General features: G+C 43.2%; 1 protein-coding gene across 2 annotated transcripts; it reads right to left on the reverse strand.

Moving 5' to 3' along the window:
• Positions 1-675: 675 nt before the first annotated feature.
• LOC109893100 (rab GTPase-binding effector protein 2) lies at positions 676-10292 on the reverse strand. Of its 2 annotated transcripts, none has more exons than XM_020486146.2 (12): positions 10097-10292; positions 9209-9370; positions 8836-8918; positions 8384-8746; positions 7083-7178; positions 6880-6978; positions 6656-6775; positions 6477-6555; positions 6318-6329; positions 2260-2414; positions 1961-2077; positions 676-1714 (listed from the first exon to the last, which is right to left on the reverse strand). In XM_020486146.2, exons 1-12 carry the CDS (start codon positions 10131-10133, stop codon positions 1610-1612), a joined length of 1428 nt encoding a protein of 475 aa, XP_020341735.1. In that variant the 5' UTR covers positions 10134-10292; the 3' UTR covers positions 676-1609. The 2 variants fall into 2 exon arrangements, with proteins under 2 accessions (XP_020341735.1, XP_031682946.1); XM_031827086.1 differs by lacking the exon at positions 10097-10292 and adding an exon at positions 9600-9619.
• Between the last annotated feature and the right edge of the window lie 783 nt (positions 10293-11075).

Here is an 11075-nt window from a genome sequence, read left to right on the forward strand (position 1 = left end):
TTTTATTCCCAGTATCTCACTTACTTACGGTCGATGAGAAGCATCTTCTCCTTTACTTTGGAGTCCTTTGGTGGCTGTGGAGATCAATCATGGTTTTACAGCTGCGGCTGCAGACTGGGCATGTGAAAGCTTGGTTGGAGGGGGGAGGAATAGCCCTGTTCGCATGCCTCTGCACGCTTTGCCTCCAGATGTTGTGTGCATTCGTCCTCCATACTCCTGATGCCCATTGCACAATGAGAGCGCCAGAATGTTTGGCAGGTGGCTAGGTCCTCTATACTGGATGGATTGATCTTGCACCTCTTCAGGGTGGTTTTAATTCAGTCCTGCATCCGCTTCTTCTGGCCAACAGCAGAGCGTTGGCCTTCATGTGACCGTTGAGCACTTTCGTTTGGCAGTCGGCCCTCTGGCATGCGGATGACATGACCAAGCCATCTTAGTTGGTGATGGTTTAAGGTGGACTGCATGCTACCACTGCCAGCCCGTTTCAGTACCTCGATGTTGGGTATTCTGTCCTCGTAATAACGAGAATCTTCTGGAGGCACTTTATGTGGATGGACTCCAGGGTTTTCATGTGCTAAGGGATCCATGCTTCCCGGCTGTTTAACAGGGTGAACACACACACACACCGCTCTCTCCGCAAACAATTACACAAGAAGAACATGATCCTGCAAAGAGTAGTCTTTCAATGTATATTTATATATTACGGCAATTAGTATCAACAAGAGAATACCAAATTCATTCATATTATTTTTTACAGGTTTCTTATCTCTTACTCTTCATTTAAAAACATGGTCAAGTCTAAAAAAGGTAAAGATGGTAATTGTGTCAGAGTGGTTTGGAACAGGGTTGTTAGTGTTACTCGCTGGTATCAACAAGGGCAGTGCCATTAGATCAATGGTCGGAAGTCCTGAGAGTTGGGTGTGTGTGTGTATGCATGTGTATTTACATGAGTCAGAAGTATCATAATACAGTATAACTTACAGTAGTAGATACTGGCCTTTTCTCAACATATTGCCTTTTAGTGACGTCCACTAAAGCAGTAATGGACTGTTTCTCGTCACATCTGACTAGCGGGAATGTCGAGTCAGGAACTCCAATACAAATATTCAAGTTATCTCAATGAGTCCAGTTTTTAAAAAGTTTGGTCATAGAATGAGTGTTTGGTCATTGAACATGAGAAAATACATTTTAAAAACTCTCAAATATGGAAAGATGGAGGGCGCTCAAGCAACATGAGTCGGGGTGCAACCAAAAACAATTATAATAATCAGAACATCATTGAACAGCTCCAAAGTACAAATATTCCAAGTCACATTACAAGCGGAGGTGGTGATTCCCAATGTTGGAGAGAACTGGCCTGAGCAAGGCCAGCACAGATCTGATTCTCATTAGGAGTTGTCTGAAATGCAAGCTGTTTTGTATATCAGTGATTATGCACAGCTCCTTGCTCAGCCCACTCCTCTTCAACGTGGGCATAGTCATGATAGTGGTCAAATCTTTCTCTGTGGTTACTGTTGCACTTCATGTCCAGCCGCGTTCTTATTGGTCACCCTTGGAATATTTCTTGTTTCTCCCGTCGCTTTGGCTCTGTTGTGTTGCTCTGATAGACTCACGTGGCACCAGTGGGCGGGGCACCCTCTTCAGGAAGCCCCTCCTCCAAGATGTCCCTGACCTGGTCCAGAGTTTCAGCCTGACGGATCAACTCCAGCTTCACCTACAAGAAAGGGATGAAGGGAGAGAGAAGGAGGGGAAAGAGGGGGAGAGGGGGGAGGGGTGGAGTAAGAGAAGAGAAAGCAAGAGAGAGAGAGACCATGAGGAAGGCTCATGGTCATTTGACTATGGACCGAAAATGGAATCCAGCTGGACTGGTCCTAGATCAGTGCTGTAAACTAACATAAACCAACTCAATGTGAATACACCATGAGTGGGCTGGTCCTGAATCAGGACCAATCTACTGTACCTGCAGTGACTGCGAAAGCTGGACAAAGTCCCTCTGCACCGTCTGGCTGGTGTCCACCTGAGAACGCATACTGATGATCTGGCTACGCAGCTCCAAACACTGTTGCTGGAGGGACGCCTGGGAGGGAGATAGAAAGGGAGTGAGAATGGTAAGGGTAAGAGAGAGAGCTAAAGAGAGAAAGCTACAGTAACATGTTAAGTGTTCCCAAAGTAGGAAAGATAAGTACACAAAAAGGTATAACACGGACAGACAGACGCACGCGCACACACACCTCTATCCCTGGTCCCCCTGTACAGTACCTTGTCATGGGTTAGAGTCTTGCTGTCTCCCTGTAGGTGTGAGAGCGCCACCCTGAGGCCTTGTAGCTCGGTGCGACAGGTCTGTAGCTCCAACTGCAGCTTCTCTTTCTGACACTGGACCCGCTCCATCTCGGTCTTCAGACTGGACAGCTGCACTGCAGAGGGCAAAGGTCAACAGGACTATTTTTACTGAACGTTTATTTATCAAGGAAGTTCCGTTGAGGTCAGACAACCTATTTCACAAGGGAAAGACAATGGGCTTGTTGGAGCGGATACGTTTTGTCAAGTCACCGCCTTTCAAAAATGCATTATGTGGATAACTGCCTGAACTGCATGAAAAACCATGTGGTTTTTGTAAGGTCATGCGGTTTTTGAGAGTCTCCTTCAATTTATGCAGTTGCTTTTCACCGATGGCACCATACAGCCATTGCCTGGCAACTGGTTGGCACTACTTGTCAACCAATCAGTGTTTTTGTTTGACCCACGCGGACTCGACCAAAGACGTGACTGAAACAGGAACCAGCTTTGCCGCGACTCTAAAGCTACAGGGGATACAAATGAAAGTGATATTTGAGAACTCTAACAAATGCATTATACAATAGCTTCAGAAAGTATTTCATATCTCTTGATTTATTCCACATTTTGTTGTTACAGCCTGAATTCAAAATTGATTTTCTCACTCCATTTACATACAATACCCCATAATGAAAAAGTGAACTTTTTACTTAGGAAATGTATAGATAATTAAATACAGAAATATCTAATGTACATAAGTATTCACACCCGAGTCAATGCATGTTAGAAACAACGTTGGCAGCGATAACAGCAGTGAGTCTTTCTGGTAAGTCTCTAAGCCACGTGTCAAACTCATTCCAGGGGGGGGCTAGTGTTTTCGCTCCTCCCTTGTACTTGATTGATGAATTAAGGTCACTAATTAGTAAGGAACTCCCCTCATCTGGTTGTCTAGGTCTTAATTGAAAGGATAAAACAAACAAGCATACATTAAGCCCTCCATGGAATGAGTTTTGACACTACTGCTCTAAGTGCTTTGCACAGCTGGTTTGTACAATATTTGCCCATTATTTATATTTGCCCATTAAGCAACTCCAGTGTAGATTTGGCCTCGTGTTTTAGGTTATTGTCCTACTGAAAGTTGAATTCACTCCACGCGTCTGGTGGAATGCAGACTGAACCAGGTTTTTCTTTAGGATTTTGCCTGTGATTAGCTCCATTCCATTTATTTTTTAAATATTCTGTACACTTCATTCTTTTAACTCAGTCAAATAGGTAACATGTGGAATTGTTTTAAGATGGTCATACCAAAGATCATTTAGCTATTTCATTTCGAATTTTAGGTATCTTTATATCTTATTTGATCAAATAAAAAGTGTCTGCCCAATATCTGAGAAAGATCAGAAAAAAAGAAGAAAAAAAACTGGGACCCATATTTAACAAAAAACTTGGCACTAAACTACTTCCATATATACTTCCATTAATATTTTTAACTGGTACCGGGCTTCAGATGAGTCTTGTGGGCGTCGAAACGACCAACATCTACAGTGCATTCGGAAAGTATTCAGACCCCTTGACTTTTTCCACATTGTTACGTTACAGCCTTATTCTAAAATTGATTAAATTGTTGTTTTTTTCCCCCCATGATAAAGTCCTTGACAAATGTCCTTGTGTAGCCCAGCCAGAGCCTGGACTTTCCGGGAGGTGCAGATTGACTCTAGGGGGTTATTGAACACTATTATTGCACAGAGTGAGTCCATGCAACTTATTATTGTTAAGCAAATTCTTACTCCTGAACTTATTTAGACTTGCCATAACAAAGGGGTTGAATACTTATTGACTTTTGTGACCTGTTTCAAGAAGTTAGGCGCATGTCGCACGTCACTAGTTCACATTAGAGGCATTTTAACATTATTTTTTTAAATCAAAATGCATTTTGGGGCAGAAATGCCTTCTGGAACATGTGAACTTTCATGTGCCTTAATAACAAACTTGCATGCCATCTGTAAATAAGAATACAATTGTTCAATTACTAGCCTAGTTAGTTTAGCCACAGGAAAATACAGGAACCTTCCCGCTAGCCATGAATGGCTGAGATAGACGGGCTGGCCATGCCAAGAGATGAGTTCAGATTGGTGTGCCATTGTAGCATGCTTCTGTATATAACATAAGCTGCTCAGTAATGTTTGGATAATCCTTTCTATAGCAGATTTTTTTTGAAAAATATCAGAAAGAACTGAAAAAGTGTTGCATTGCTGCCCTGAAGTTAATAGCGCTATCGACTAAGATCAGTGGGGAAAAGTTGTGATGGACTACTTTCTGGAGGACGATCGTGCGATGCCGACTCTGAATATGATCCGAGGTTGAGAAAATCCCTGATTTAGGTAAAAACATTTTCATTGAACCAGACATTGACGTCTTCTGATGACCATGATGGGGGAAGAAACGTCAATCAACAGTGTTGTTCTCACGTTGACCGAGCTTTGAAATCAGTGGAATGCCCGGGTGAAGCAGAGAGATGATTGCCAAATCAGGAGAGTCAAAAAGGCTATTGTATAAAACACCTGTCTCTGGATTACATCTTCAAACTAAGGGCAACCATGGCATTCATGACAGAGGGAGAAGCGTTCATCCATGTACATGGGTAAGAGTCTAGCTACATTTTCAGATATTACAAGTCTCTAATTTTGTCAGAAAATGGTTTTCATTGCAAGTTAAAGTGTACTGTTAGCTAGATAGATGGCTGGCTGGCTAGCTAATGTTACATGTATGATCTGTGTAGTAACAATACTTGTATCTCAGAAAGCCATTTGCATTGTTAGTTATAGCCCAATGTCATTGAACCTAGTTGGTTATCTTTAGCTACTTGCAGAATCATGCATGGTAGTATGAGTTGGGATCATCGTTTATTGTTTACCTAGCTAGCTACATGTCTAAACAAAAGACTCTCCTATGCAAGTAACCATTTCACTGTACCGTTTACAACTTCTCTATCCTGTGCATGTGACAAATAAACAGATTTGATTTGATATAGTGTGTGTTTACCAGAGACGGTAATGTGAAGAACAAGATGACCTGCACCAAAGTCAGATTAGGATATAGACCAAAGACTAGATAGTGTATTTTTACTACTACTTTTTGCTACTACTTTCACCCCTTTTAATCTAGAAATTTTGGGTCATTTACTACACTGCCATATTCACTTGCTTTAGCACATGGCCTCACATGTGAATCCTTAAAGAGATGGGTGGGGCTAAGGCTTAAGCGGGTGTGACCGATGCTGAATGGGTGTGGACAAAGAAGAGCACTCCAGGTGTACCGAAACATTCACCGGCCATTTTCTCAAACGTGGGGTTACTTTCCCATTGTTCCTGAACTGCAGTGTGAGATATACCATGTTCTTGCTCTGAGTCTCTACTTTTATCCAACGTAAAAAATGTTTTTCTTTTAAAACACAATTTATAATGTTGCTACATAGGACCGAATCCAGGTGGTACATTTAAGCTTTACATTTTTTTATTAATTTGTACAAATTTCAAAATACCTAATTCCACTTTGACATTACAGGGTATTGTGCGTAGGCCAGTGAAAATAAATCTAAATTGTATACATTTTAAATTTAGGCTGTAACACAACAATATGTTGTGTTACAGGGGTGTGAATACTTTCTGAAGGCACTTCAGAAAGAAAGTATGTTATGTTTTCAGTTTGTGAGTGTGTGATATTATGGGTAAAGAAAAGTTTATTTAGACCTTAAACATTTGCAGGTATGTTGACACTGCCATGTTGATCTGAGCTTTGCTGTTGGAAAACTACTACAGTGTCCCGACTCAGCTGTGGTAGATGAACCTCCCCCGACTTTCGTCTAAAGTTGGCTTCATTAGCCTAACTACTCGAACACACCCCATGAGTTTACTACGGTCAACGCCTGTTATCAACTGCCTGTGTGTAATGCATTACGGATTAATTCCTATGGCCTTCTTTACCACACAATTTTCTAATTCTCTCGCTCACTCTCGCGCACACACACACCAATGTCCACTCACCTTGTAAAACTTCTGTTGCAGCAGTACCAGGGAAGAGAGAAAGAGAGAATGGTTAAAAACCAACATACAACTGGCAGTTTCTATTACACTTATCAACACAAAGAAAGAAAGAAAGAAAGAAAGACAAAGAAATTGCGAAGGAAAGGCGGATGAACAGACCGCTCTCCTCCACGCGGGTCTCCAGTTGTTCCTTTAGGTTGACGATCTCAATAAGCAGCCTCTCTTCACTGTGTGCCCCCTACAGGTGGGAGTACAGTAGTCCATACAGTAATAGTATGTTTTCTATGTATTTCAATGATTCTTGACTGTATGAATACACACACACACACAAACTGCACCTGTAGTGTAGGACCAAGGGGTGTGTTGGCGTCCCCTGCCCCATCAGTCTCCTCGATCTCCTCCCCTTTTAGCCTGGACAGCTCGCTACACACCCTCCTCTGAGAGAGAGACAGCTCCGCCTGGGAACACAACACACACACACACACACACAAAACACCTCAAACACACACTACATGGACCTCATCCCCCTCCTCCCTGGTTGGACCAGGTGCCTGTCACTCACCAGCCTGCTATGGACGGCATTCTGTGATTGGTTGAAAGATTTCTGTAGCTCCTGTAGGAGGGCCTCTGAGGTCTGAACCTGAGTCTGGAGAACTGAGACCTAACACACACACACACACACATAGTAACATTCACATTCAATTCCGTGGATAACTGACGCTTCTCAATATACAATATATGCCATGTGTGTAAATGTGGGAGTACGTGTTTGTGTGTCTCGGTAGTCTGTGTGTCCAGCTCGCTCTCCAGCTCTGTCCTCTCATCCCTCAGTCGACTCAGCTCTCCCTTCAGCTCCTCAACCTGCACATCAGACCACACCATCAGACATCATGAGTCCACTCCTAACCTGTAAAGTTTGGCTCACCTGTTTGATAGACAACGTTGGTGTTTGACTGTTAACAGGCTTTAAGTACACTTAACAAAAATAAATGGAACATGCAACCATTTCAAACACTTTACTGAGTTATAGCAAAATAACATTACAAAATCAATCAATTTAAATAAATGCATTAGGACCTAATCTCTGTGCATTCAAATGACCATCAATAAAATGCAAATGTGTTCGTTGTCCGTAGCTTATGCCTGCCAATACCATAACCCCACCACCACCATAGGGCACGCCGTTCACCTCAGCAAACCGCTTGCCCACACAACGCCATTAACGCTGTCTGCCATCTGCACGGTACAGTTGAAACCAGGATTCAACCGTGACAAGCACACTTCTCCAGCGTGCCAGTAGTCATTGAAGGTGAGCATTTGCCCACTAAAGTCGGTTACGACGCCAAACTGCATTCAGGCAAAGACCTTGGTGAGGACGACGAGCAAGCAGATGAGTTTCCCGAAGACGGTTTCAGACAGTTTGTGCTGAATTTCTTAGTTTGTGCAAACCTAGTTTCATCAGCTGTCTGGGTGGCTTGTCTCAGACAACCCCGCAGGTGAAGTCAGATGTGGAGGGCCTGTTGTGGTTACACGTGGTCTGCGGTTGTGGGGCCGGTTGGACGTACTGCCAAATTCTCTAAAACGACGTTGGCTTAAGGTAGAGAAATTAACATTAAATGATCTGGCAACAGCTCTGCTGGAAATTTTTGCAGTCAGTATGCCAATTGCACGCTCCCTCAAAACTTGAGACATCTGTGACATTGTGTTGTGTGACAACTGCACATTTTAGAGTGGCCTTATATTGTCCCCAGCACCTGTGTAATGATCATGCTGTTTAATCAGCTTCTTAATATGCCACACCTGTCAGGTGGATGGATTATCTTGGCAAAGGAGAAATGCTCACTAACGGATGTAAACAAATGTGTGCACAACATTCAAGAGAAATAAGCTTTTTGTGTGTATGGAACATTTCTGGGATCTTTTATTTCAGTTCATGAAACATGGGACCAACACTTAAAATGTTGCGTTTATATTTTTGTTCAGTAGAAGTCCTAGTTGGAGTGTGTTTCTGTGGCTAGTGCTCATTTGTTTGCTTAGTGAATTGATGTCAGAGTGTGTGTGTTCACCTGTGTGTTAAGCGAATCCCATTCGGTGTGTGTGACCAGGCGGTGGCCGGGCGGGGGCAGGTAGATGGCCTCGGGCACCAGGGTTCCCGTGGAGACCAGGGACGCAGTGTCTTCCTGGGGGGGTGGGCGGCGTGGCAGTGAGGGCGTGTCCAAGGAGAAGGAGGAGAAAGAAGCGAAGTCACAGTTCTGGGAGAAATAGCCCTCCAGTCCCGCCCCTTCACCCTCCCCTGGTCCCTCAGCCTCCGCTGGTTGGCTATCCCATCCGTCCGTTCCTGGTTCTCTGAGGGTATTGGTGGGAGAGTCTGTCGACTGGCTCTCGGACTGCATAGCTCCTGCCTCCAACCTGTCCTTCTTTACACTGCCCTGAGAGAGAGAGAGAGAGGGAGCGAGAGAGAGAGAGTCAGAGACAAGGAAATAGGTTTAGTAACATTGAGGTGAACACACACACACACCTGAGACTGCACACTGGCTCTCCTCCACTGGGCACGCTCAGACTGCAGAGTAGATATTCTAGCCTCATACTGAGAAGCAGTCTCTGAGAATAGAAGAGAGAGAAATGAGATGATGACAGACAATAACAGGCCATCTAGGTGGGTCCTACACATTATCTGCGTCCCAAATGAAACCCTATTCCCTATCTAGTGCAATACTTTTGACCATAGCCGCCATTGGGAATGCATGATGAATAGAAGGTATGGAGCGACCTTTCTCACAAGAGAGAGGGGGCCCGCCCCATCTATACAATAGTAGGGAAACACTAGTATGTAGAAAAGGTATCTTCCACCTCTGACTGCATCTCCTGGTCACACTTAATCTCTCTCTGACCTCTGAGGGCCTCCTGAAGAGACTGCATCTCCTGGTCACACTGTTTCTGCAGCTCTCCCAGCTCCTCCTGTTTGCTCAGTTCGCAGATCGTCGCCACGCCCTGCCAGTGCTCCAGCTGCGCTCGGCAACCTGCTAGCTGGGCCTGCAAGCTTTCCATTGCATCTGACAAGCAGAAAAATTGAGAGATATCATAAGATCTGTTTATGGTGAATATCGGACAATACAAGGTTGTGAATAGAGTTCAACACTGACTTCAATGTATCTTATGAGCGGGATAAAGCATGATCATGCAAACAATTGCACTTAGTCCTTCTACACAGGCTATTCCTTCCGATGTCAATAACATTACAAAATATCACATGCAAAGAAATTCATAAATGTAATAAAACACCTGTTGACAATCGAACTGACAGATAACATTGTTTTGTCTGTGTATCAGTGGAGACACGGCAATCCTTGGCACACACCTGCCATAGCTTCTAATTAGGTTGACTGACGTCTCCACAAAATCATAATTATTATGGCTAAACCCCCGGCCATTTCTACAATTTCTCTTCTTAAAAATAAGATTTTCAACCTAACTACACTGCTAAACTTATGCCTAACTAACCTTAAATTACGACCAAAAAATATATTTTCGTTCATTCATTTTTACGATACAGGCAATTTTGACTTTGTGGCAGTAACAGAAAGGTCAAACGAGTTCACTTAGAGTGACAGCTCTAGTAATAGCAACATTTTGTACATTTTCAGTGATCTGTAGCTACATTCCTGAAATGCACACGCATTTGTGAGATTTGGTTATCACGAAGGGTTAGTTAGCTAGCAATCAAGCTAGCCTAGCTAAAACACTTGTTGATGGCTAAGTTAGCTAAGTGACATTCTTACCAGTGTCGTCATTCTGAGATTTCTCCGACGGTTCCATTATCAATCCTTTGTGTCGGATCTGTTCTGTAATGGCACCAAATGTCTTAGTCGTGAAAATAATCTACTGTATGTGTGTTTAGGGGTCGGGTTGGTGTGAGAGCTCAAAACAGGACTTGTTCACTACTGGTCAACTTCAGGAAATAACTTTCCCCGGTTTAAGCCTACGGATATTACGTAAACATCCTTCCTAATGCGGACGACTGCATAGAATTTCCCTTATTCTTCCCAGTTCCAACTACCGTATTGTCATGGGATGAGCGAATGATAATATGTGAAAAGACATACAGTACTATACCAGTCAAAAGTTTGAACAAACCTACTCATTCAAGGGGTTTTCTTTATTTTTACTATTTGCTACGTTGTGGAATAATAGGGAAGACATCAACACTATGAAAGAACACATATAGAATCATGTAGTAACCCAAAAAATGTTAAACAAATAAAGGTTCAATAAAATAAAATAAAACAATTATTCAAAGTAGCCACCCTTTGCCTTGATGACAGCTTTGCACCCTCTTGGCATTCTCTCAATCAGGTTAACCTGGAATGCTTTTCCAACAGTACTGAAGAAGTATCCACGTATGCTGAGCACTTGTTGGTTGCTTTTCCTTCACTCTGCAGTCCAACTCATCCCAAACCATCTCAATTGAGTCTGATGCAGCTCATCTGATGCAGCTCTCCATCACTCTCCTTCTTGGTTAAATATCCCTACACAGCCTGGAGGTGTGTTGGGTCATTGTCCTGTTGAAAATAAAATTATAGTCCCACTAAGAGCAAACCAGATGGGATGGCGTATTGCTGCAGAATGTTATGTTAGCCATGTTGGTTAAGTGTGCCTAGAATTCAAAATAAATCACCTCCTCCAAAAATCTCACATTTGGACTCATCAGACCAAAGGACAGATTTCCACCGGTCTAATGTCCATTGCTCATGTTTCTTG

Source organism: Oncorhynchus kisutch, linkage group LG6 (genome assembly GCF_002021735.2).
Source record: "Oncorhynchus kisutch isolate 150728-3 linkage group LG6, Okis_V2, whole genome shotgun sequence".
Classification (NCBI taxonomy): Eukaryota; Metazoa; Chordata; class Actinopteri; order Salmoniformes; family Salmonidae; genus Oncorhynchus; species Oncorhynchus kisutch.